At 43.1% G+C, this 27,444-nt stretch overlaps 2 protein-coding genes across 5 annotated transcripts; one reads left to right on the forward strand and one right to left on the reverse strand.

The window, feature by feature from the left end:
- Nucleotides 1-1,784: 1,784 nt before the first annotated feature.
- rab6a (RAB6A, member RAS oncogene family) lies at nt 1,785-22,965 on the reverse strand. Of its 3 annotated transcripts, none has more exons than XM_080849113.1 (8): nt 22,616-22,965; nt 13,695-13,753; nt 13,259-13,312; nt 10,384-10,489; nt 9,042-9,153; nt 8,043-8,136; nt 4,254-4,320; nt 1,785-4,033 (listed from the first exon to the last, which is right to left on the reverse strand). In XM_080849113.1, exons 1-8 carry the CDS (start codon nt 22,683-22,685, stop codon nt 3,966-3,968), a joined length of 630 nt encoding a protein of 209 aa, XP_080705239.1. In that variant the 5' UTR covers nt 22,686-22,965; the 3' UTR covers nt 1,785-3,965. The 3 variants fall into 3 exon arrangements, with proteins under 3 accessions (XP_080705239.1, XP_080705238.1, XP_080705237.1); XM_080849112.1 differs by lacking the exons at nt 8,043-8,136; nt 10,384-10,489 and adding exons at nt 6,660-6,753; nt 10,713-10,818; XM_080849111.1 differs by lacking the exon at nt 10,384-10,489 and adding an exon at nt 10,713-10,818.
- Nucleotides 22,966-23,938: 973 nt separating this feature from the next.
- Nucleotides 23,939-26,966, forward strand: mrpl48 (mitochondrial ribosomal protein L48). 2 transcript variants are annotated; one of them, XM_080849084.1, is made up of 8 exons: nt 23,939-24,011; nt 24,657-24,709; nt 24,811-24,842; nt 24,924-25,012; nt 25,608-25,777; nt 25,962-26,064; nt 26,274-26,363; nt 26,819-26,966. In XM_080849084.1, the coding sequence occupies exons 3-8, from the start codon at nt 24,824-24,826 to the stop codon at nt 26,891-26,893; spliced, it is 546 nt and encodes a 181-aa protein (XP_080705210.1). In that variant the 5' UTR covers nt 23,939-24,011; nt 24,657-24,709; nt 24,811-24,823; the 3' UTR covers nt 26,894-26,966. The 2 variants fall into 2 exon arrangements, with proteins under 2 accessions (XP_080705210.1, XP_080705209.1); XM_080849083.1 differs by lacking the exon at nt 23,939-24,011 and adding an exon at nt 24,322-24,437.
- Nucleotides 26,967-27,444: the final 478 nt, after the last annotated feature.

Consider the following 27,444-nt stretch of genomic DNA (forward strand, 5'->3'; position numbering starts at 1 on the left):
ACACCACTTCAGGCTCCACCTACACCCCTTCAGGCTCCACCTACACCCCTTCAGGCTCCACCTACACTCGCTACAGGGAGAAACCTACACTCGCTACAGGAGGAAACCTACACTCGCTACAGGGGGAAACCTACACTCGCTACAGGGGGAAACCTACACTCGCTACAGGGGGAAACCTACAGAAGATGTTGGAACAGATGAGGCCCAGAATTTAGTCCAGAAGCAGCTTGTTCCAGAAAAAGATGTTTAAAAAGCATGCCATTTTATTTCTGACTAGCCCAGGGAAGCAAGTTGTCTGTGCAGGAACATTTACACAAATCTTTGGATGCTTGCATAATTTTACAAATCAAAAACATATTTTGACAATATATACATTTTACTACATATTCTGGAGGCTCCGAACGTCCCACTTGCAAAACCATGGCTGTAAAGTAGTATACTTCTGCATAGACAGTCTATAGTGTCCACAGATATAGAAAAGCCTTGATTGTCATTGCACTTGAATACAACGAAAATATGCCAGTTTACAGATTATAGAAAATCCTTGTATATAATGTATATAAAGACAGCAAAAGGTACAGATAAGCACAGGGCCAGTATAAGGAAAGTATTTGCAAAAAAAACAGTCCCGAAAACTTGCTTCATTGTACGTATGTTATGACATATTTTTTATATTTATATTTGTATTTGCATTTTTTTTTTTTTTACGTGAACAAAGTATTTGTTAGAAACTGCCTGAGGTTCTGGGTGTTCCAGATAACCATTGAGTGAAAGCTAGACACGAACCTGAAGCGTTTCCATTCCTTAGTATAAATGCAGGCACCATCCAAGGACTCAGCATCTTGTGCTAATGTACAAATACATTCTCTGCCATGTAATAAAGCTGTTAATGTCAGCTCCTGTGACCTGATCATTTATTGCTATTATTTGTTCATGAAGAGTGTTGGTTAGACAGATACGGTTTCCCCAATGTTATCCCAAGAGGGAGACTGCCCATTTTCTACATCTGTGAAGAGATGGTGTTGGGTGTCTCTTCAGATAGGGTAGCAGTGATATTCAATACTTGCTTTCTGAACTGACCACATACATATTGTACTTAATGTATATACTTAACTTGCATTTACAGTAGTTGCATTCCTGCACTTTTTCTATTTCTTATGTCAAATAGTATTTTTGTTACACTAGGTCTATTTTGCCCGTAGCTTGATTGTTCTCTCCCTTGTACTTTGCTTGGGATCAAATCTGCCGTCTGTCTGCTTAATGACCAAATGTAAATATAGTTTGACACACTCAAACCAATCAGTGTCCTAAGCCACAGCATGAGTTACAAATGGCAAACCAAAGCAAGCAGTTGAGATAAAGTAGGATTTCTTTCTACAACTCGGCCTTACGTAACACTAAGCGCTCCCATCGTGTGTGTGTGGCATTTCAGCAGAAAATGAGAAACAGTTCAAATCTTCTCTTTACTGTGGCTCTTAAAATGTACAACTCATCACATACAACCTCTTTCTAGTTGTCTTTCCTCCTGTTAAATGCCTTTATATGCGGTGCCCTTGAGCAAGGCACCTAACCCCGATCACTGCTCCCCGGACGCCGCCAAAGGCAGCTCACTGCTCCGGGTTAGTGTGTAACCTCACTTCACTCTGTGTGTGTCACTTCCCTGGATGGGTTAAATGCAGAGGTGTATTTCAGAGTGTGTGTGTCTACACCACCTCTGCCATAGAGAGGACTTTCACTTCACTTTATATTCACCCAGCGGAGAAGAAAGACCAACATGTCGGGAGTTACTAAATACAGATCTTTATTAGGGATATCAATAAGACACACATGATATCTAGCAGTGCAAATTATGGGCTTTTGTGCACAGCATCACAACAGCACACTGCAGTGACTGTTAAAATCCATCCAAACAGAAATCATGACACATACAGGAGGACCAAACTAGTGATGACTAAAATAACAGGGTGATTTTTCTTTCCAGAAGGTATGAAAAAAATAACCACATTGCACTGTATGTTGTTCAGGTATGAATAAGAAATGGAACTGTCCTAGATGGCAAGTAGTTTAGCATAGTCGATGATTTCACCTTGGGGCAGGACGTGTTTTTTTTTTTTTTCTTCAAATCAGTTGCTAAAATTAAGGTGTCATATGATCCAGTAGAAATAAATATATTATAACATGATTGACTTAACATGTTAAATAATTTCCATTAAAAAAAAGAAAGAAAATAAAATAATTCCATCTAAAGAATTGATATAACATGAAAATCAAACTTTACAACGCTAACAATAACCAGACCAGTGGAAGCCCTATAAAACAGAACACTTACAAGGCATGTCTGCATATTATCTGATATAAGTAAAGACGTATGACACCTCCCTCAATATACAAAAGAAGTCCTATTAACATCTACTGTTGTTTTTTTAAGCATACTTTTTTTTTCATCTACACTCTTTTAAAATCTATAGATTATTTAATCTGGAACGACATGTGAAAAGTCTCAACAAAAAAAAAAAAAAAAGAGAGAAGGTAAAGAAAAAAAAAGGAAAAACACTGAGCAATGGCAGCCGAGGTAAAAGTAGGAGCTAGGACAGGAGATTTCTGGGAATTGTTCTGACATGGGGAAGTACTGGGAGCGCTCATTCTGTTGCCATGGCAGCCAATCAATCCATCAACCCATAGGCCACACGGTGGCTTACACTACGAGAGTCAACCTCATACATCGAAATCATAATCCATCTTTTGTAAACACAATTCTCATTGCTGTTGACTGCTTACTCTTCCCACATTGATTTAGCGGGCCCACACCGGGCGTCTGAGCATCTAGACAGCTACACTGGAACAGTGTTAGGACTGGCAGGTAGGAGGGGACACAGATACACACTGGATCAGTGGTATGACTGGCAGGTGGGGGGGGGGGACAACAGCACGCTGATCTGCCTGTGCATTGTTAATTGTAACTCTTCACCAGTGAAGAAAGGGAGACACCATTTATTTTTGTAAAAACATATTTTTTGTTTTTGCAGAGACAGAAACCAATATGTCCACGCCTTGGCGCAATGTGCTGCATATGGCGTGCTGAACACCATGGCTCTGGGTTTTACCGTCACCACAGCAACAACCCCCCTGTGACTGCACACTTGGAATTATGTGGCGCTGTGGTGATTGGAGATTTGAATTTTTGCTCTACACACTGTGCACTGGACTCAGCACGTGTAAATTGAGCAGGTCATGGTTAGAGCGGGTCCTGAACACATGAACACTACAACGCATGGCCAACTCCGTCACGGCTCGGGTGCTCTTAATAGTATTTCAGTCGGGGCATCCGTTCATATTGGGTAAACATAGGTTAACATGATACAGTGACTTACAAGGTAATGCAAAAACAATGACAATTTTTTGTCTCCAAACCCAAAGTGAAATGGACAAAAGCAAAAAAAAACGAAAAATAAACGAATAAAAACAACGAAAAAAGAAAAAGAAAAACATTAACCATGAAAAACAAAAAAAGAGCAAAAGAAAGGAAACACCATTCACATCCACGTTGTGCTTGTTAAGCTTAAGGTCTTCTCAGTGAATCAGCAAAAAAAACACGACGAAAATGACGATGGACAGGTAGTGTTCTCTTTTTTTTCCCCAGGCTGGGATACTGACTCTGCAGCCGAGGGGTGGAGGACGCGAGCCTTAGAGAAGCAGTGATGCTGAGCCCGACGAAAGACAAGCAGAAAGAGAAGAGAGAGAGAAAGAGGTACAGAGGGAGAGGTAAAGAAAGAAATAATGTGAGTGCATAGAGTGGAAACGGTGAACAGACAGTAAACGAGTGCGCGAGCGCGCAAGACAGAAACAGAGAGAGAGAGAGAGAGAGAAACAGAGAGAGAAAAAAAGAGAGAGAGAGAGAGAAACAGAGAGAGAGAGAGCGAGAGAGAGAGAGAGAGAGAGAGGAAAAGGAGGCTGTGGTGAAGGGTTTAACAGGAGCAGCCACTCTCGTTGACAGGCTGCTCTGGTGAATCTGCTGGCAGCTTTATGTCAATCACTGAGAGGCACGAGTCAAGGACACACACAAATGGGCAGAGTGAGTCGCATGAGCAATGGGCACGCGCACACACACACACACACACACACACACACACACACACACATACACACGTGCTTGTACTTTGATGATCACAGTCACTCCCTCACACACACACACAGTCAAACATCCTCACACACACACACAGTCAAACACACACACACAGTAAGAGGAAGGATACTGTCTTCTCTGCTCTTGTCCTGATTGCTCTCCATGCCAGGCAAAGCAGCAGCCACACGTCTGAAAAGCTTCAGGAGAAACAGACCACATCAGTACTCCAGGTAAGAAACAACACCAGTGGCGCACACACAGGGCAGGGCTTTGGAATCGGCTCCCACACACACACACACACACACACACACACACACACACACACACACACACACACACACACACACACACACACACACACACACACACACACACACACACACACACACACACACACACACACACTGCAAATCCCAGCACCCAGGCACGTCCTGCTATTTACTTACCTGGCATCACATTCTCTGGACATTTGTATTTTAAAAGCACCTTGCACCATGTGATCTGTTCCCCTAGCGGCTGGGGAGAAGCAGCCCTCCGCCATCAGTGCTGAATGCTGTGTACTACGTCATCACTTGGGGGCTACTACTGGCACTACTAAAGGCTGATTTATGGTCAGTTACGTAACCGCAAGCGGTGGCGCAAGCCCCTTGCGCGACCCTTGCGCGACTTTTCACGTCTTGCGTGCGTTGGCCCCTTTTTCTAGACTTGCGCCATTTTACGCAAGCCTATTGTTCTGGGTGTGATTTGCTTGGCGTAAGCACCTAGCAATTCATGCTCCCTTTAGAAGCATGCTGGCCCCTTAAGCCCACCCAGTGCTTACCCCACCCAGTGGCTCTGTGGCCTTGGAAAGGCACCTACCCCCTGCATTGGACGAAGAAACCCTGAGGATCTTCAAAAGGGGTTGAGTTCCTTGACTCTGAACAAGTTCTTGCAGAGAGAAAGGGCCTGGTGATGTGGTACCTCCTTAAGGCCCTTGCTTGGTTCTGCGTTGAGCATGAATTGCTAGGTGCTTACGCGTTGTGTTGGGGGTGTTGCCAAGCAATTCACACCCAGAACAATTGGCTTGACAAAAGTCTAGAAAAAGGGGCCGACGCACGCAAGACGTGAAAAGACGTGAAAAGCGTTTACGCTTACGTAACTGAGCATAAATCGGCCTTAAGTGAGATCACATTTCACAGGATGGACCGTTGACAATCTAAAAGGTCAGTAAGGGTATTTAGCAACTGCTTTTATCCAAAGCGAAGTAAAAACAGCCAGCAGCGTTCGGGAATCAAACCTGGGTCCACCGCTCGCCAGGCAGTGCCACGCCCCAGTCTATATAAAAGGGGTAAAGGAAGTCTTATTGGCAGTGCCACGCCCCAGATATAAAAGGGGTAAAGGAAGTCTTATTGGCAGCGCCACGCCCCAGATATAAAAGGGGTAAAGGAAGTCTTATTGGCAGTGCCACGCCCCAGATATAAAAGGGGTAAAGGAAGTCTTATTGGCAGTGCCACGCCCCAGTCTATATAAAAGGGGTAAAGGAAGTCTTATTGGCAGTGCCACGCCCCAGTCTATATAACAGGGGTAAAGGAAGTCTTATTGGCAGTGCCCTAGCAGTGGGCACCCTTCTGGTGATGTGGGGACTGGTTAAGTTCAACAGGCATTAGTTGGGATATACGCGCTCTACTTCCAAAAATAAATGCGATTTCGGGTGCGAGTAAAAAGAATGGTAACTTAGAGTAGAATAAAACCGCACTCTCAAGCTTTTCTCACTGCTATTTAGACCAGCTTATTTCCAGACGCGTTTCGGCCTAAGCCATCGTCAGTGTGGATGGCTTAGGCCGAAACGCGTCTGGAAATAAACTGGTTCAACAGGCATCATCAAGAAGAACTGTTATGTTCGTTCATTTTAATGGAATTTGACAGATAAAAACAAGTGGGCGGTATTCAAAATAGGACGTAACACCATGCATCTCTTCCCTTTCTGTTATAAAGACACACTGCAAGCTGTGTTAAGACACACTGCGAGCTGAAGAGAAGTTGTGCGGATGTAAGCACACGCACACCAGAAAAACTCATTATCTTAGTGGCATGGTTGAAAGCTCGAATAAAATTAGCAGCAGTCGTGAACCAAAGCCGATATGAATTACCCCAGAAGAATTTAAATCTTAAAATGATCAGATATACTGGTCATGAATCATTAAAGTTCTAAAAAGTAACTGAAAGATTTGATAAAATTGCGATGTGATTCAATCGAGTCAGAACCATGCAAATTTGTATACTGACTACCGTGAGTGAAGAATAAAGATTAGATCAAATTAAATCACCATTTGATTCAAATCTAATATCCGCCTTGATTTTACACCAACACTCAATTGTCCAGGTGCAGAGCTTGATGCCTGTAGCCCAGGGGGGCCGGGCGAGCTCCTTCCCAATCATCTGACAGACAGACAGACGGAGCGTCTCCCTGATGCACACAAGCGTGAGCGTGGCCATGGGCGCGGAGCTCAAGCAGCAGGCTGCGACACACACATGCGCACGCTCGCTCGCTCTCTACCTGTTTCACATTGTAGCCTGTCTTTGCGCTCGTTTCGATAAACAGAACACTCAGTTCCTTTGCCCTCTGCTCACCCTCTTCTGTGGTTATTTGTCTGGGACAACAGAAGATGCCACGTACGTACACACACACACACACACACACACACACACACACACACACACACACACACACACACACACACACACACACACACGTGTTCACATACACAACCACAAAAGTACATACACACATACACGTACACACAAGCAGGGAGAAAAAGAGAGAAACAGTAAAAACACAGAAATGGAAGATGATGGCCGCGGCTCTTTATGCTGCTGTGGCTGTTCCTGCCCGGTCCCAGTGGTCCCCATAGAAACCAAACCATGGACCCAATGTGCTATTCCGTCTGTTCGTTGAAGTACATTTGTGAATTTCTGGGGCGCTGCATTTGAAGTTTACATGTTTCACTCTGCAGTGGTAACCTCTAATTAGGGACTCAGCCCCACCCAACAGCGTTGGAGAGTAATGGAATGCAAATTGCAATGGAGGTCATGGAGGCTATTTGGGAGTCATTTATGTGCTGGGGATGGTGTTGGTGGTGGGCCCTAAAGCCCCATGATCTAACATAACCTTCACCCACAGCTATTCAAATGTACGAAAATCCTAATATAATCCTAATTGTTAAGAATACGTTACTCGCCGGGAGTAATCTAAACGGATAACGTTACAAACCACATTTTAGGAGATTCATTCTGTAATCTGTTGTGGAACAAATTTGAAAAGTAAAGGCCGAGATATATACTCAGTTAAGGAGCATGAATTGTTACGTGCTTAAGCGTTGCGTTGGGGATGTTGCCAAGCAATTCACCGCCAGAACATAACCCTCCCCACAGCACTAAACAACGGCGCCATGCGTAACACGAGTTTGCTTCCTCTCAGACAGACATGTTCCGCTTCGAGACAGAGTCAATTGCTAATGGCGCTACATAGATGAATGAAATTGAATTGAAATGAAATGTCCCCCCCCCCCTAATGGTCCTCCTCTAATGGTCCTCCGCTAATGGTCCTTGGCTTCCTTCTGAAAAAGTGAAAGTCCTCTCTATGGCAGAGGTGGTGTAGACACACACACTCTGAAATCCACCTCTGCATTTAACCCATCCAGGGAAGTGACACACACACAGTGAAGTGAGGTTACACACTAACCCTATCAGTGAGCTGCCTTTGGCAGCGCCCGGGGAGCAGTGATTGGGGTTAGGTGCCTTGCTCAAGGGCACTTCAGCCATGGATGTGGGCATGGGAGAGCAGTGGTCTACCTATAGAAACCTCTAGAAAGACCTCTAGAGACGAGAGCAGCAGCAGCAGCATGTCGGAGCACACGGCACACACAACACACACACTCACCTGCTTCACATTGTAGCCTGCTTTAGCACTTGTCTCAATAAACATTACATTTAGCTCTTTGGCTTTCCTCTCGCCCTCCTCAATTGATACTTGCCTGCAGGGAATAAAAGGGTTGATATACATGTGGCCAAATTAATAAACTACTCTTGGGAAGTACATATGGCACTTTCACTTTACACCGTTGGTATAAAACAGTGGTTGGTCTGATATCTACTTGTAAAAATGAATTGAGGGCTGTAACCAAATGTACATATGGCACTTTCACTTTACACCGTTGGTATAAAACAGCGGTTGGTCTGATATCTACTTGTAAAAATGAATTGAGGGCTGTAACCAAATGTACATATGGCACTTTCACTTTACACCGTTGGTATAAAACAGCGGTTGGTCTGATATCTACTTGTAAAAATGAATTGAGGGCTGTAACCAAATGTACATATAGCACTTTCACTTTACACCGTTGGTATAAAACAGCGGTTGGTCTGATATCTACTTGTAAAAATGAATTGAGGGCTGTAACCAAATGGGAAGTACAGTGGGGAAAATAAGTATTTGAACCCCTGCCAATTTCGCAAGTTTGGCCATTTGCCAAGTTTAGGATTGATATTCTGTTTCTCAATGTTAAAATACACCTACCAGAACAATTATAGAAAAACACATTTCTTTGCAAGTGGCCAAACTTGCGAAATCGGCAAGGGTTCAAATACTTATTTTCCCCCTCTGTACATATGGCACTTTCACTTTACTCCTTTGGTATAAAACAGCGGTTGGTCTGATATCTACTTTGTAAAAATGAATTGAGGGCTGTAACCAAATGTACTGGGCATAGCTCTACAGACATTGGTGAGCATTCAAATCATAATAAACATTGACAGGTATTTGGATGGAGGAATCAAACCCATTTTCTGTTGACAACAAAGTACTTATATTTAATAATAACTAATATATAACCATGCCCACAATCAGCTGACACCTTACAAGAACACATGGAGTCCAAACCTTTTATCTGCAAGATCAGTCTTGTTCCCAACCAGCATGATGATGACGTCACTTCCTCTCTCGGTTCTGACATCATCAATCCATTTTGTGGTCTGCTGGAAGGAGTTGACATCTAACATAAATGTAGACAGATGGAGAGAGAGAAAGAGAGTGAAAGAGAGAAATAAAGAGTGAGAGAGAAAGAAAGAGTGTGTGTGTAAAGAAAGGACGGAAGGGAAAGGAAAGAACGATTATAGGAGCTTTACTTCAAGACTTTTCTTTTTACTTCAAGACTTTTCTCATCTTCTCATCTCATAATGCTTCTCTGGCAGTTTTTACTATATTCCATGATATTTAAATGACATTGTGGAAGGTTTGGCCGTTATAAAGGAAAGCGTAAGAAAATAAGACGTCAGCTCACAAAGCAACAATGTAGAGGCACGGACAAGCTACACATACGGAAAAATACAATTACTTTACTGACAGGAGCTCAAATACAATCACATCTACAACAAACTCCATGGGAAATTGGAGTATCATTATAACTAATTCAAATAGTGTGGGATTACTATCAGAGTTCCTAACCCAACATACTAATGTGAAAGGGTTTTTAAATAGTTCTTAAGTAGTACTTAAGTAGACGGCGGCTTTTGTGGTGCTCACTGCAAATCTGACCACTCATTAGTAAAACCTGAAGAAAAGTTCAGAATCAAAATACACTCCACCCATAATAAGCTTGCCATGGGTTCAGAAGAAACAGAACCAGAAAAGTCCAAATGAAAGGAACCAAAGTATATATATATCCTGTTATAAAGCACTGCATCATCCAATACATAATCCATGCTATCAATGATACACTGTGATATCTCCTTAAAGTAAGGGTGGCGCTAGAAATCTGCAAATAGTCAACTTGATCAAAGAAGTAGTTTCAGTGGATTGATGTGTAAATTCAAAGAAAGTCTATTACCATGATCTCCCTAGGGACTTAAAGTGTCTTCTGGACAACATACTGAACTATAGCTAAGACTTTAGTTCATCTACTGATGAAGTTTACTAAAGAGCACTGCACCCGATGAATGTAAATAAGCTCAGCTTTCAGAAGGAAGGATGCTTAGCAGACCACGGTCACATAATGACAAGAAAAAAAAGAGACGTGAGAAATAAAAACAGCCAAATGGAAATGACAGGGATAGAAAAGAAGGAAGGAAGAAAACAAAAAAAGGCATTGGACTCAGGAAGCAAAAGCAGTGAAGAAAAGAAAGACACATCTGAGGAGGACGATCGGACAGAGCAGTCTGGTTTGCTTTTCTTCCAGCGATGTCTCGGGCTTTGTTCCCCCTCCACCAATGGGAGCCTCACTCACTTGTGATGTCAAAGACAACCACGGCCACAGTGGAATCGCGTATGTAGCTAGGGATCAGGCTCCGGAAGCGCTCCTGACCGGCGGTGTCCCAAAGCTGCAGTCGCACCTAGCCAGTCGTGTTAGCACCAGAGAGAGCAGAGAGACAGCGAAGAGCAGGGGAGAGAGAGAGAGAGAGAGAGAGCGAGAGAGAGAGAGAGAGAGAAGGAAAGAAGGGGTGGGGGAGAGAAGAGGAGGGGAGGGGGGAAGAGGAAGTGGTGAGAGAAGGAGGGAACTGGACGGAGGGCGAGGGGGGGGTTGTGCGCACCAGGCCAGCCTGGTGGGGTACCTACTTGTGATGTCGTACACAACGACAGCTGCGGCCGAGTCGCGGATGTAGCTGGGAATGAGGCTACGGAAGCGCTCCTGGCCCGCCGTGTCCCAGAGCTGCAACCTGATCTGTGTGGGATGGCAGAAATTATAAGGGAAAAAAGGGGAAACGCAACCAAAAAAAGAAAAAGAAAAGAAAGAAAATAACAGAGCAGAAGGAAAAGAAAAGACAGAAATTAAGAAATAAGGGGAGACTTTAAAAGAATAAGATGGAACAAAAAAAGAAAAGAAAACTAAAATGTGCAGGCAGACAGGCACATGCCGTCATGCAGATCAGAGGTCGTGGTGGCAGAAACCGAAAACAGTTGGAACAAAATAAGTGGAGATAAACTGATGTGATTGGCTAAGGGGTCGTTTACACAGAGCATGGATCGCCTAAATCCGGAAAGAAATCTTGTCGGATCGGCCTCTCTCGATCACACAAACTCGGCGGATTGGGTCCCTGAATCCGCAACCTGGTCGCCAGAGTGGGTAGATTCGAACGCGCCAGCGGATCCGTGTGCGTGTAAACACCGGATCCGCACACTTTCTAACCCGATGACGTAATTGCCCCACGTGAACTACAATTAATCTATTTGTACCAGACCATTGTTCAAAACCGTTTTTTAAATGTGCCAGCAATAGCCTATATAGGCAAATCTGACGTGAAAAGATTTGTATCATAGACGGAAGTTTCAAAACTTTAACTTACACAAACGAGGGTTATGGCAAAGTGCGCGATTATAACTAGTCCTGTTTGAGTGTTGTGGTAACAGTGATTTTGTTATACCTCTTAAGTAGTGAGAAATAACCACAAAGTCATTCAAAGCCAAAAAATGAGAGAGAGAACCGGTGATATTCCCTGAACTAATATAATAAGACTCAAACAATAGATCCTCAGATCATGGCTCAAGGCAGAAAAAGTTGATAACTGATGGTATTATAAGAAGTATAATATTGGCTGAATCAATTAAATATCTAAGGAACATTAAGACAATTTTTTAATTTTATATTCTCAAAAAGCCAACTCTTTGCATTTCTACCATGTAACAATTCAGGTGGTAGAGAAGTCGTTCAGCAATCGAAAGATTTATCTCGACTTCTGTCTTCTGTCACTTTATGTGCTCCATGCCGTCTTTACAGCCGATTCATCCACTACGCTTTGGCGTTTCACTGTAAACGCACATTTTTCATGACACAGCTCCCCGAAACGCGATAAAAAAAAGGTACCAGATCCCAAAAAAAATCAAAATGAATTCAGGCAATCCAGGCTCAGTGTAAACGGGGCCTAAGAGAGAGTAAACCAAGGGGTGGATGGAAACTGAAGAGGAAAAGGATGACAGACGGAAAGAACGGGGAGAAAGAGAACGCAGTGGGAAGCGGCCTTGGAGGAAGGGAAGAGGCTGTGGGGTTGTGGGGTTGTGGGGTCGTGGGGGTGAAGAGTAGGGGCTCTGCCCTGGACCTGGAAGGATGGAGGGTCATACAGCCTTTGCATCTCTAGTCTCACAGTCACAGTAACACACAGTAAGGGGAGGGGGGGGGGGGGGGGGGGAAGGGTTTTAACTGCACACACTTTACTTCAAATCATCTCTGATCATAGTCATTTTCTTTCAGTAGTATTTCCATGGTTCAGTGTCCCTGCCTCCAAGGCAAGATTAATCATAACTATGACAAAAAGGGTTCGGCTCCTTCATGTTTGGGTGGTATGTATCCCACAATTCCAGGAAGGCGGGGGGGGGTTGGGTGGGACAGGAAGAGGAACAGACAGAAACAGAGACACATCTAGGGTTGTTTGATACATAATGTCTACCGTTGATAAGTCAGATTGTGTTCATTTCAAGTGTTACAAGTCATTATGTGAACAGCTGGCAAGACCTAACAGATCGGAACAGAATTCCCCACTTGCATTCCATCTCCCTCTAGTGCCTGGATTGATGCGCTCCATGTTAGAAACAGTTCATTCACATTCATAACACACTTAGTACATGGTCATGGAGTTTATCTTTCTAGAACTGGCTGTATAGGCAGATATGATTTAACGATTCTCATGCACAACCTACTTAACACATCAGAGAGCACAGCTACTCTGACTTGAAAAAGATGCTGTAAGAGATCATGTTCACCAAAATACTGAATATCACAGATACAGAATATCACAGTCTCAACAATCTCACACCTTTCATTAGCCTTCTAAAGAGGGTGTGTCTAGACTCTCCTGGGCTGTGTACTCTATGACTAAAGCTTTGGCATGTTTAAACGAATCAGGGCACTTCCCAGCCAGCCAATCATTTCGCATCAACACAGCAAAGACTAGAGCAGAAGAGGATACATTCATATGGCGGCTTTCTCAAAGAAATTTGAAAGAAATGATTACAGCACCTTTAACACAGGTGATTGAATTAGGCACACAGCACCACAGCAAAGCATGCAGTAGTAGAATGGCTACGTATTCAATTTGGCAATTTCAATTCAAACTACCGTTATTTTGTAAAGATGACCCTTTAGTTAAGAAAATGAAGGGAATACTTACTGTTCTATCCTCGAGGTACATGGTTTTCGATAAAAAATCTATTCCTATTGTGGCCTGCAAAAAGCAACCGGGTAAGAAAAAGAAATAGTTTTCAGGAAACAGGTCACACAGAAAAGACATCTAGATCCATATATAAATGTGATGAATTAATATTATTATTATTATTATTATTATCATCATTATTATATCCATAATATATGGAAATGGTACTGCTACATCCCATACAGATACAATGTTTTTATTTGATTCCATATTTTATTGTGATTGTACAGCACTTTGGTCAACGTGAGTTGTTTTTAAATGTGCTTAATAAATACATTTGACTTAACTACCACATTTAGTAAAAGCTACTCCAACTCAACTTATTTATCCTCATCCACATTTGAAAGGATTCTGCAGACTAATGGTACATAGAGGTGACCAGAGGCTCGCTTACCTGGTAGGTGTTATCAAAGCTGTCGTACATGAACCTTGTGATCAATGAAGTCTTTCCCACTGAAAGAGAAAAGAGACAAGCAGACTTATTAATTCAGTACTGGTGACTAGGACCCTCAGATGAGACCCATTACAATCAACTGACTCGGTCACTGGTAAAACAAGCGGACAGTTGTTGTCCACAAACAATGATTTTGTTTAAATCTATACAGATCTTAACATGCCTTACACTCGTTTAGTGTTGATGTTTAATTTTGTTTAGTTTTATTTGGGTTAAACACGAACACTTCCACCCTCACAGATGAAATCATTGAATGTAAGTCACAAGAGTGGAGCTGTGCAGAGGGGACAACTTGGTCGGTCACACACACACACACACACACACACACACACACACACACACACACACACACACACAGTCTTTAAATAGCTGAACAGCTGTATAAACACACCTAATCGCGTGCATGTCTGTTCCCTTCTAAACTCGCCAGAATGTCACCTTGTGTCACTGCCATTTTGCATGTCTCTTTCGAGCCAACCACATAGTGATAACATCATCATCACTACCATCATCATTATCATCATCACTATCATCACCATCATCACCAATGTGGGGCAGTGCTCTTACTGAAGACAGAAAACAATAACAGCCCTCATAATGAAACACTGGCTATACAAGATACTAAAGGCGGCTGCTTGGTTCTACGTTGGTGTCACATTGTTGCGCAAAATTTACTCATAGCAATTCATGCTCCCTGAATGGTTGCGGGTGTTGCCAAGAAATTCACACCCAGAACAATAGGCTTGCGTAAAAAAATGGCGCAAGTCTAGAAAAAGGGGGCGACGCACGCAAGACGTGAAAAGTCGCGCAAGGGGCTTGCGCGGGCTTTTGAACTTGCGCTTGCGCTTACGTCTCTGACCATAAATCAGCCTTAAGCCACACGTATCAGAACAAGAATACTGAATAATCAATTCAACTTCACATTTAGCTGTGATAGTAACCAATGCTCAATGATTCACATCCACAACACAGTCCATGCGCAATCATCAGAAACTGGCCACATCATAGCCCTTTAAGTTTAAATTCACCAGAACTCCTCTGTAACATCTGTGTATAGATGACATAGTGTACTCAATGCAGAAGAAGGAAATACTGCAACTGTGGAATCAGACTTTCAGCATTTCCTCCTGTGATGTGAAATAGTTTGTGGGTTCTAGCTCAGGCCTGCACTGGTATTCCAGCTGTAGAGCCAGAGCCAGCTGGAGAGAAATGCAATCTGACGTGTCTGGGGTCACGACCTCGCCACAACACTTCCACCTCACTGAGGAATGCAGGGAGGGTGCTCCTGCTCACACACGGTAGCAAGTAAGGGGCACCGCTAAAAGACTCACCCCTCCACCCCCACCTACACATCCCATCCCCTTCTCTTGCCCCCAAAGTGGTACTTATAGGGAGTCAAGGGAGGGAGAGAGAGGGAGAGTGTGAGGGGGGAGAGGGAGAGGGGGGGGGGGGTGTGGAGACAGGAGCGCTACAGTTACAGGCCTCTCAGATCTGATTTGTGTTGCTCACTGCTTCCAGTTTTATTCTGCTGTGTCACTGCTGGGTGTAGTCGAGAGACCGCTGCCCGTAACTGAAGCTTGCCACTCACCACTGCAGCTGTGTCACCACTGTAGTCAAGAGACCACTGCCCGTAACTGTAGCTTTCAAGTCACCACTTTAGCTGGGGCAGGGCTGGTTGTCGGGGGGGAAACCAAGGGAAGCTGGCTTACGGTGCAAACCCATGACAGCGATGCGATCAAATTCCATCGCTTTGAGTGGGCGTGGTGTAGCGTGTGGAAATAGCATACAGTCCTACAATTTTCAAACAGTCAAAGACGACACCAAACAATCTCATTGGCTGCTGCCGGGAAATATCGCTCCTCATTTGCATAAGTTTCAACATGTTCTAATTTTCGCTCATTTACGTCACAATGGATTGGCTCCCATTGAAATGCATTGGGTTTAGAGATCGCGTCGCTCACAACGGTGGCATGGGTTTGCACCGTTAAGCTCTTTTTTTGAAAGTGGAACCTTCCCATTTAAAAATGTACGGCCCACGTGTCAGGGGCAGACCACTCATGACGTGCCGTGACGATATGATCCTGTGAGGTTGGAAACCCCACTCAGCGTTCCTGGAGTTGGACCGCATGGACCTACAGCCAGTTATATACACAGCACTTGCTCATTCACACCTCTATCAGAATCAGAATCAGAATCAGAATTCTTTTAATGGCCAAATATATTCACACATACAGGAAATTGACTTGGTGTTTCAGTGGGAAAGACTATGGACCCTTACCAAGAAGAACAGGTACTCAAACACCACGTGGTTTAGAACCCTAAGGCTTAGGCAGACTAAGGCAGAGGCACACACTTTTGTGTAAATGTTTAAAGATCCATCTCCCCTAAAATATTCAGTTGTTGTGTGGATACTGCCACGCAAAGGGCATACATCTTTCATATTTGTCTAGTTTCATATAATCTACTTTGAACACTGTCGCAGCCAAGCTCTCAGCACGACACGACCAGGGAATTCCAAACCATTATTCTTTTATTAACTCTTTAAATGATGAACTTAGGCACTCAAACGTTACAACAAAAGGTAGTCAAAACTAACAGAAAATAGGGGAAGCCCTACGCCTTGCACCCAGTGCAACCAGCGCCTTCCCCTCTGTCTCGCTCACTCTCTACCTCTCTCTCGTCGGCTCTTACTGACTCTTTAAAGTCTTTTGTTTGACTAGATTGGCACTAATCAGCCACTAGTCAAACGATCTACAGGTGAGCTTCCAATTAGGGAAAGCGCGACCTGCCTAGTCCCCAGAACACCTCCCCAGGGTCCTAGAGCCTGCCCTGTATAGTCCTAGTCACCCATTTTAACCTAAGTGGGAGCCTAAGAGCAGCTTGGGCTACCACACACCCTCCCCCTTAACTTCAGGCCCTTCCCAGAGCTAAAAAGGTTTTAATTATTTTCTTTAAACCTAAATACAAGTGTCAGTCAAAAACACATTCAGGAAAACACCAACATTTCAATTCCCATTCAACATAGTGTCCACGTCACCACAATTTCAATTACGATTCAACATAAAGTGTCCATCTTAGTCAGTCTCCAACTTTTGGTCTTTCCGTGTCAGTTCCCAGTTTGTCTGTCCATTTCGTTCTGGCTTTGGGGTTTACCCTTCCCCCTTCCGGTCGTGGACTCTCTGCCGCTTTTTCTCTTTTTGAGAGTTCAGTCTCTGTGCACCAGGTCGAAGCATGGCGGCCTTCTTCAGAGTCCTCTTCTTCAGCCCACTGACTTCCTCCTCCTCGCTGGCCATCTCTGCAGCTTGCATGGTGACGAAGTCCAGCTCCTGCTCCAGCCTCTCGTAGGTCTCCAGTTTGACCTGCTGCTCACTGACCTGAGCCTGGAGGTCCACCACACGCTTCTCTGAGGACGACTGCAGCCTCTGCATCTCATGGCCAGTCTTCAGGCGGATGTGCTCCAGCTCGCCACGCAGCTTACGCTCATACTCTTCATCATCATCATCATCGACAAGATTATCATGGACATCAAAATTTTCATCCACATCACCGATTTCACCGACATTATCGTCATAGTCATCGATATTGGCTTCATAATCGACATCATCATCAAGGACATCATCGTCATCTTCATCTGCGTCATACTCCTCATCACCGACATCAACCAACTCACCCAGCAACTCAATCCTATTGGTCCTGGCCATCTTCGGTAGAGCCACCCAGACCTGGACAGTCTTAGCCACCTCTCCATGCGGCTGGTAAACCTCTGCTTCAAGCTGCATGTCCTCTTCCATGGCAGTGAATAGGTCCTTTACCTCCTGTCCTACGGCCCCCTGGGTCAGCTTCTCCTCGACCTCCTCTAGGTCCTTTACAGATGGGTTGGTTGATGTTCGTTTGCGGAGTTCTGCAACAGCTACCCGCAACTCTTCCTGCGACTGCTTGACGGCGACCATCAATTCCTTTAATGCCGGATCCATAATCCACGTCTTCTCACTGGGTCACTCTGACCCTCTCTTCAGTCAGCTGGGTCACAATGCCTGTAGTCACCCTCTTCTGCGACTTCGCTGGGTCACTCTGCCCCTCTTCAGTCAGCGTGGGTCACTGTGCCCGCATTCTCCACCATATGTCGCAGCCAAGCTCTCAGCACGACACGACCAGGGAATTCCAAACCATTATTCTTTTATTAACTCTTTAAATGATGAACTTAGGCACTCAAACGTTACAACAAAAGGTAGTCAAAACTAACAGAAAATAGGGGAAGCCCTACGCCTTGCACCCAGTGCAACCAGCGCCTTCCCCTCTGTCTCGCTCACTCTCTACCTCTCTCTCGTCGGCTCTTACTGACTCTTTAAAGTCTTTTGTTTGACTAGATTGGCACTAATCAGCCACTAGTCAAACGATCTACAGGTGAGCTTCCAATTAGGGAAAGCGCGACCTGCCTAGTCCCCAGAACACCTCCCCAGGGTCCTAGAGCCTGCCCTGTATAGTCCTAGTCACCCATTTTAACCTAAGTGGGAGCCTAAGAGCAGCTTGGGCTACCACAACACGAACAAGTCATTTTTTATTAGGGTGTTAAAAACTCAAAAACACTTATTTGGCACCCACAACAGTCAATGCAGACATCTCAGAATCAATAAGGGCTACGTCAGGGAACAGAGATGCACAAGTACGGACAGGTACAGGCACACATAGGAATGTTAATAATAGCTTCCATGATGGACCCTTCAGAAAAGAGAAAGAACACAGATGTTTTCACCGTCATGGGGACACCTGCAGCTTTGTACAATTGCACCTAAAAGCCCTTCCAGCGCAGTCATAAACCAGCCCATAATGACATAATGAGACGCTATGGAAACAAATGACTGCTGTTCTACTGAGGCATTCATAAAGCGGTGGTGAAGCTCTTCCTGATGACCACACAGCTGCATTAAAAAACACCTCATTGGCTAGGAAGGAGCCTTTCAGGAGCTGAAACACGGTGTTGAGAGACAATGTGAGGGGAAACTACCGTGGCAAAGCATTTAAAACTAGTAAACTTACAGATATGTCTCATTACATTGGACAGAGCTCTTCTAAAGTGCTTATACCGCCCTAATGTAGCTGAAGACAACACTGTCACTTCATGAGATTGCCTATAGGAAGGAAAGCCAAGTCAATGCTCAGTATCTTCCAGACCAGATATGCATCAGTGGGAATGACGTAGTTCTGATCAAGCATGGTCACTTTGGCATACTGTGAACAGTTTGTGCCGAGGTGATGGAAGAAAAGCTTTCCAAGTGTAATCCTACTGAAAAGAGCTAAATGGCGGTTAGGCCCATACGCGGTTACCCACAACGTAATGAATCCATAAACATCTAGATAGATGGATTAAACAGCAGACAACCTACCAATTAGGCTGATGAGTTTTGCTGTGGATGTGCAGAATCTCACCCTCATTATGATGAAGCTACATTTACTATGCATATGAAAACAGCAAGGCAGAAAAAGGAACAGAAAGCCAATGTCTGCCAAATGACTACGCTGCATCTCTGTGGCAACTGCCAGCCTAAATCATTGGTGAGGACTAAAGCAGAAACCTGTGTTAAAGTTATCTCATTGATCCTGGCTACATCTCTTCCACCTTCCAATATACCTCTGCAAACATGACGATTCATGTCTGCGCTGTGGGAAAGATGGGACTGCTGCGCTCCGTTGTGTACACATGGGACTGTGATTTTAACCGAGGAAGAGTTATGTGGTTCCAACAGAGCATCCATTAGTACAATAGTTAGGCCCAAAACAATGAGGCTGACACCTTAACGTTCTTTACCAAGAGTGTTTTTGACAAGAGTGAAATGGACTGGGCTACAAGTCACCTTTCCCAGACTCAAAACTTCACAAAGCTATGTGAGTCTGACTGCCAGTTTACCAGTGCAAGACAGGAATAGAGAATTAGGGAAAAAAGAGCACCTTCCCCTTCAGAGGGAGACGTGTCTGGATTCATGAATCACCTACAGTCCAATCAATGCGGGATTCACCTGTTGTGCTTTTAGGCCTCCTGTGTGACTGGATAACATCAGATGACCTTATGTTTGTGTTCACCTGTTGTACGGATGAAGAGCCCAAACCAATACCTCTGCCTGGTGCATGCTGCATTAAATAATATTGTCAATATATTCAGAGTGCATCTTCCTTTCTCCACCAGTGTGAGCCAAACCTGATGGGGACATGCTGTAAGAGACCCCTGAGAAAGGCTGAGTGAGGAGAGAGAGAGAGAGAGAGAGAGATAGATAGTGAGAGAGGGAGTGAGAGAGAGAGAGAGAGAGAGAGATATAGATAGTGAGAGAGGGAGTGAGAGAGAGAGAGAGAGAGAAAGATAGATAGTGAGAGAGGGAGTGAGAGAGAGAGAGAGAGAGAGAGAGAGAGATAGTGAGAGAGGGAGTGAGAGAGAGAGAGATATAGATAGTGAGAGAGGGAGTGAGAGAGAGAGAGAGAGATAGATAGTGAGAGAGGGAGTGAGGAGAGAGAGAGAGAGAGATAGAGAGAGAGTGAGGAGAAACAGAGAGCGAGATAGAGAGAGAGAGAGAGAGAAAGAGAGAGAGGGAGTGAGGAGAGAGAGAGAGAGAGAGAGATAGTGAGAGAGGGAGTGAGAGAGGGAGTGAGAGAGAGAGAGATATAGATAGTGAGAGAGGGAGTGAGAGAGAGAGAGAGAGAGAGATAGTGAGAGAGGGAGTGAGAGAGAGAGAGAGAGATAGATAGTGAGAGAGGGAGTGAGGAGAGAGAGAGAGAGATAGAGATAGAGAGAGAAAGATAGATAGTGAGAGAGGGAGTGAGGAGAGAGAGCGAGAGAGAGAGAGAGAGAGAGAGAGAGAGAGAAGAAACAGACAAGAATAGGCACAGACGTGGTAAGGGAGGAAGTCTGAAACAAGAGAAAGAGAGGAGAAACCAGAGTGAGGCCGGCTGGGCGTTTCATGACTTAAGCTCTTTATATTCACCAATCAATAGGAGCTTTTGTTCAGGGAGCAGTAGTCTCATTACTTTCTGCTCACCACTGCAGATTAAGACAGTATTCTCTGTACCGCCCGCCTGCTTCTTCACCTGATGTACAGCCAACGTGTGCTCTGATGGAGCAAGCAGTGGGCTATTCTGTATTCATTTCTATAATTACCATACTGCTACACAATAACCCAAGTTGCATTTGTCAGCAAGCCCTAAGCACGATGTGGCATGGAGTATAAACACAAATGCTGAGACACAGTCACCAGGCAACATTAAGTTTGCAGTGTATACAGCAAAGTGTATAACAGCTTAGCAAAAATGTTAGTTAAAGAGAAGCTCGAGATGCTCATTTATACCAACAATTTCTTCAGATATGTTTTAACCAATAACTTTCAGTCAGGTTCATTAATACTCAATAACAATAAGTTACATACCGCTAAAAATCAAGGAACGACACCCAATGAGTATTGCTCAGTGTCTTGTTTACACAATAGGGCTCCGCACATGGTACCACTCATCAAACCATCTTGTCAGAGAGCCATCCAAAGACATAGCTATAGGCTACTACACAACATCTGACAGCAACTGTTACATTTTAATGGGCAGGCCAATACGACACCATCACATGTATCGAGTTTCCAGATACTTACACATGACTAGGGCCAGCACCTTATTATTGCAAAACATCCCATCTGACAAGTAGTGAAATGCTTGACTCAATATACATCTTTGCTCAATTGACAAAGAGTGTATGATGCATTCACATGTGTCAAGTATTGACAAAAATGACTTAACCAAAGTGTGATATGTTATTCTACCAGTGTAACTATCCAAAAAAAAACACTGACACTAAGGCTTAACCATAATGCACCATTTTAAACGAGCTACACATCTAAACATGTGACGAAATGAGTTGTAGACTATATAAATTGGGTCAAATAGAATGCAGAGCCTTAGCTTCACTAGTTGCTGTAATGTTGTTGACAGGAAAAAGGGAATATGATCTCTATGTTGTCAGGAACACTCCTCACTTCAGCCCAGGGTCGACGACATCGCAACCTTTTTATTCTGCCATATTTAAATGACGAAAGATAACCGCGTCAGTAATGTTAGCTAGTCTAAGCAATGATATAATCAAAGATGTTGCACATTTCTATCTGATAAAATAAGCTTGGCCGTTACAGATCTGTCAGTGGAGAGTCCACGCTAGATTGATTCATTGGAGAGCTGTCACAAATATAATTCATATTTAACTGACCACATCTAAATTGCAGATTAAACTCGATGTCGATAGATAGGAAAGGCTAGCAATTGATTACTAATGCTGATCGTTTAGTTAACTGTTTATTATACCGTCTTTGTAACAGAGAGAAGTATCTAATGTGTCAGTGTATCTACGTGACAGAGAGAGAACCACAATTTATTCCTAGAAAGTTGGGTTTATTAAGTGAAAATGTTAATGTTAGTAAGCTAGCCTACTACACTTTAGTAACGTACCACAAGCGATTTTAGCTTGCTGGCTAGCCTGCAAAATGTTGTGTGTTTGCTCTTTACTGATTTGTCATGCTAAGCAATAAAGTTAACGCCCTAAAAGACAAATAATAGTATACATCATATAACGTTTCAAGTGTATCGGCACGTCCGGCCGTTTCAAAGCATATAGACGAACGTTAGAGGGAGCAAAATGTTGACATTTTATTATCCTAATCAGACAGCTAGTTAGCTAGCCAGACTCGAGCACAGGATTATGCGACAATTTGAACGCTAGCCTAGCTTGGCGGCTAGCTAACGGGTTAGCCAGCTATTATTAGCTAGGTAGCCAACAAGTTTAGAGTTTTTCAGTAGCTGAACACAAACCATCTGTTTTACCGTTTTCATATACTTACCACTCTGTTCTCCAAGAAACACCAATTTGAATTTCCTCAGAGGGTTTCCAAAATCTCCTGCCGTAGACATGACTACAGTAGATGATGGCAGTGGTGCTGAATTTGAACTGAAGCTCCTAGTGAAATTGCTTGGTGTCCCACAGCTATCCCGCTGTCGTTAGCTGTGCTGTTGAAGAGTTGGTGAATCCGATTTTCTCTCTTTAGAGCTACAGAAATAAACAGACTAACCTAAAAATAAGCCCAAAAACAAGATAAGAAAACTATTCCTCCTTATCTCAAGTAGTGACCCACACTGAAAGACTGAATGGACTCTTTCTAACTCAGACTGAAATTCCTCCCCAGTCCCAATCCATTGCCTGCTCTGGAATGAAAGGCGAGAGGTGTAACAACCAACCTTGCTGGTTCTGTGTGGCTTTTACATGATAGCTGTAATGGTTGTGATGGGTCGTTTTCCAGTTCCAGTATGACTACTTAGGCTCAAGTTTTGAAATTAAAAAAAATTGCAATAATTCCAGAGACGGACAAACAATTATGCAAACTAAATATTTCAGTTAGAAGAAATGTTCAAAGTGTTAATTGGGCTGGATGTCTAAAAGCATACCCTTATACAGGATTTATATTGCAATGATATGTTCTTTTCGGACTGCACTTTCTGTATCAGTTAACTATTGTGAATGATATGAGAAATAAAATACAACTTAAGTTAGGTTGAACAAGAGCCTGAACCATGGCTCTGGGTTGAACTTTGCGGACGCCACGTTACAATGTTTAAGCAAGCACGCAACGTCATCGATGAGAACGTCGTGTCACTAACGGCAGCAGTCTATGGTGCCAGAAAATTGACATTAGCCTGTTTTAACACTGTGATCACGTCATGATAAATCTCTCTGTCTCACGAAAAGTTGTAATGTTTTGGGAGTGAGAACTCGATCAACACCAATAACGTCTGTGAGTTAGTATGCATAGATTTAATTTAGTCGTACATAACACTTGAATGGATTTGACAAACATCGATATTCGTCTATCAGATTGACATATGCTTTTTCCATTCTCATAGATAATGAGGAAAGGCAAACAGACCCAAATCAAAAACCAAACAAAAAATTAAAAGCGGAACAAAGAAATCCAGCTCGGAACCATTATGAGCTTGTTTCCGCGAACTACTGAGATAGACGAACAAACACTCCGCACAGGAAGGGTTGTAGCTGCCAAATGTGAGGACCCTGCCTGATGTGAGTCCGCCAATAGGATGTCTAGAGTCCGCCGCTGCCTGATGTGAGTCCGCATGCGCAAACACAAACGGTTTACGGCAGAAGGCTCAGGAGCAAACTATCCAAGACGTGCATTCTCATACATGGTTTAATATCAACGTATCTGGCTTCTCTTAACGCATAATGTAGGTTTATTTAACGTAGTGTTTTATAATTTTGTCAACGGTTTACAGCATATGGCTCAGTGTCAACATATGGGGCTATGTTGTATTACTGTTACTAGTAGGCTAATGAATGCACTGCTTAACTAATAATTCAATAAACATGAAGCTTAACATCATAAACCTTGGTGGATTTCAAACGTAAACAAATGCGCTTGTCATTCCACTTCATGCTGTAGCCTACACCACCGGCATTACCTGGCTCGTTGTACTACAATAGTGTCGCAAAGTTTGCGCATGCGGCCTCACATCAGGCAGGTCCTCACATTTGGCAGCGACAAGGGTAGCTGTGTAATCGATGGGGCAAATCTGTGTAAACATCTTCATCCATTTGTGAACGTTTGAATTAGGTGTTTTGATCGTGAGAAAATGAACCCAGTTTTAAGTAAGGTAAAGTCTTCAAATACGCATTAATAATATACCGTCTTATATTGTATGTAGGCCAACACGTTAGGTTTTATTGACAAATGAAAAAGGTCACACGTGCGGTGGCTTGCAAATAACTATCTCCTAATCTAATACAGCAATGATGTTATATCAAACGTAAATATATGTCATTTCGAAATGTCGGATCCAAATTGAAAGGACTAAAGAAATCTGCCATTACAGGTTTCACATGTTCGGCACTTTGGGACTCTGGGTCATGCATTCTCATTATTCAGGCAAGTATTTCTTTAAAGATATCTGTAATTATGTGGAGGGTGTCCTCAGGGACTTTACGTTTGAAAACGTAACTAAGTTTTTCTATTTTCACTACCTAAAGGTCATCGGAGTTCATGCCAAGGACACTCATTGGTAAGATTTTTTCATTACATGTTATGAAATCGGTTCCGACTACCATTAGGATTATATAATAGGTTTCATATGTTACTTTAGGGGGGTGTTCTGTGATCAGCGAGAGACAATATAAATCCATGCCAACACATGGGATAGGAAGATTCAAGCATCTCCTCCCTAAAGAAGCGGTAAGCACCTGTCTTTCATCCTCTTTGCAGTGTTGGTCTTCACAGTCTGAATGACATATGAAATGGTCATTATTATTAATTGTTACTGAATGGTGAGAATGAGGACAACATTTTGAAAGTTCTCAGTGTAGGCCTTGACCACTAAGATTCATGATAGACTCGAGGATTACATGCATTCTATTTCAAGACTTTGGAACTGAATATGTTGTTGAATCTTTTGCATGATTTTAAGAAATCGATCATTGTCACTCGTTCATTAACCTCTGGATGTTGTAACCTGTGGCATTCCTCCACTTGTGAAAAAAATGCAATATAGCTTTCATAACATTACAGAAAGTCAATTAGCAAATGTTTCATTTTGGGACGATACATTATTTTATCATCTTCAGTAGAGGTCGTCCTGGCAGTGACATTTTAACAAAAAGCTTTAATTATTTAGATCCGACTGAAATTGGATACCTTCATCATAATACATTCACAAATTCAAAAATGTGATGGTGTACCATTCTGGGATGTTAAATGATTATTTCTTAATATTTCAAACCTAATGCCCTCTTTAATCAAAGTCTGTTTGTGCTGGTGCTGACTCCGATAGCCCAAGAAGAAAAAGGAGAAAGTGAAGATGAAACAGATCAAGGCTGCAACCGATACAGAGTACGGTGTACTCAATGTGTCAGTCTCTGGATATGATATGACTTTGGTGGAACACTACGCCCAATACATCCATAATCTCTGCAACCGCTTACATATCTCAGTAGACGAAAGGTAACATCTCTCCTCCACCATTCTAGGATTGGCCTGGTTACCTTTTAGTTGGAATTCATTTGACAAAAAAAAAACAATGTTAAGCCTAATGTTACTCCATTTGGTCAAAGTGGTATACTTAATTGTGAAGGATCATTAAGTGCATAGTGTCATGATCGTCATATTTTATGTTTTCCCTTGAAAGCTATGCTTTACCAACCAAGACCACAGAAGTGATGATAATGCAAGAGAAAAGCACTAAGATGTATGTGGATGCAGTTCTGAAGACGTACGAAAGAGTTGTTCAGGTGACCTGCATCATCATTTTGTTTCGAAAACTCTCTCCACAGCTCCTTTTCTCATCTGCACCCGTTTCACAACAACCTGTATCTATTTGTTATGTGTGGAACCATAAGCTCAAAATGCTCACACACATTAGGTTTGTGGTCACTGATATGAAATGACATGTTTTTACGTGGTATTGCTAACATCTGTTTCATATGTTTGGGGTTTGCAGATCAGCCAGCTGAATGCGATGTTTTGTCCCATTTTCCTGGAGGTGCTACTTAAGAACCAACCCGAGGGAGTGCTGCTTTCTGTGAAGGATGTAAGATCAACTGCTGTCATGTGACTTACCAGTCCAATAGCTTTAAAAACATGCTGTCCAAGATTCTAGCCAAAGGCTGCTTATATTTGTGCTCAACAGCCAATCAAATTGCACCCATCCATTCCGTGCTCCTGAGGCAATGTGCTGATTGGCTGAAATTGTTGAAGGCTCGGTTCGAGTCACTATGTTTGTGCCTATTTACAGAGCCAGGATTGTGTACGAACACCTACATTCTTTGAGAGTGCACAGTAAATGGACAACTAGAGAACTGCGAGGAGCAATTCGCAGAATTTTACCAAGCGTGTTTTGTATTAGGAATTGCGGACTGCATCTTTAAATGACCCACCTGACATAAGGCCGATATATGAACTGATGTTATGCTAAAATTGAAGCAGTTTGTTGACCTGAATCTGTTATTTTTCTCTCCCTCTCTCACTCTCCTTCTCTGAATATAGCATACCGAAGCAGACTACCAGGCACGCTACAAAGCTCGACCAGAACTTGATGGACTGATTGCACAAATGAGTTAGACAAATGCAGCCATCTTACAAAATATTTATATCAGTTTGTGTTTGTTTAAAGTAATAATTAAATACATTTCTATTTAAAAACAAACTTGTGTGTTCATTCATTGTTTCATGTGTCATGATTATTTCAGGTTCTACATGGGCAAAGCCTCTGTGTCCCCATGCACCCAGGTGCTGTCCAAAGAGTATTGTTTTTTTTTGTTGTAGGACTTGTTTTTGCATTTCAATGCTTTGTATGGTCTTACAGTGTAAACAAAATACATTGGATTAGGCCACCTAAAACAAAGATGTATAGAATGAACAGGTAGTACAATCAAGATGCAAAGGAATGATGGGAAGCTTTTATTTTGGATTGCATCGTTATTGTAGCAGGTGTATCAAACTGATTATAAGAAGACCTGTTAGTTGTCCTACCTGTGCTATTTACATATTTCCTTTTTACAGCACATGTTAGTGTGTAAGTGTCCAGGTGTGGTCTTGCAGACTGCACATGTTGGCAACCAGTCAACTTTTGCCCACACAATTAATCTTAGAAATATGTTTCTGTTATCCTA

Source organism: Sprattus sprattus (assembly GCF_963457725.1).
Source record: "Sprattus sprattus genome assembly, chromosome: 1".
NCBI classification, from domain to species: domain Eukaryota; kingdom Metazoa; phylum Chordata; class Actinopteri; order Clupeiformes; family Clupeidae; genus Sprattus; species Sprattus sprattus.

What these genes read in the sequence shown, in the direction of transcription:
- rab6a (XM_080849113.1), bottom strand. Translation starts at nt 22,685, where the DNA reads ATGTCTACGGCAGGAGATTTTGGAAACCCTCTGAGGAAATTCAAATTG. An exon ending in TGTACCTCGAGGATAGAACA is followed by an intron (nt 10,490 to 13,258) that starts GTAAGTATTCCC and finishes ACGACTGGCTAG; the next exon opens with GTGCGACTGCAGCTTTGGGA. An exon ending in GGACAAGAGCAGAGAAGACA is followed by an intron (nt 4,034 to 4,253) that starts GTATCCTTCCTC and finishes CGTGCCTCTCAG; the next exon opens with TGATTGACATAAAGCTGCCA.
- mrpl48 (XM_080849083.1), top strand. Translation starts at nt 24,417, where the DNA reads ATGAACCCAGTTTTAAGTAAG. An exon ending in CATATCTCAGTAGACGAAAG is followed by an intron (nt 25,778 to 25,961) that starts GTAACATCTCTC and finishes TTCCCTTGAAAG; the next exon opens with CTATGCTTTACCAACCAAGA. An exon ending in TGCTGCTTTCTGTGAAGGAT is followed by an intron (nt 26,364 to 26,818) that starts GTAAGATCAACT and finishes CTCTGAATATAG; the next exon opens with CATACCGAAGCAGACTACCA.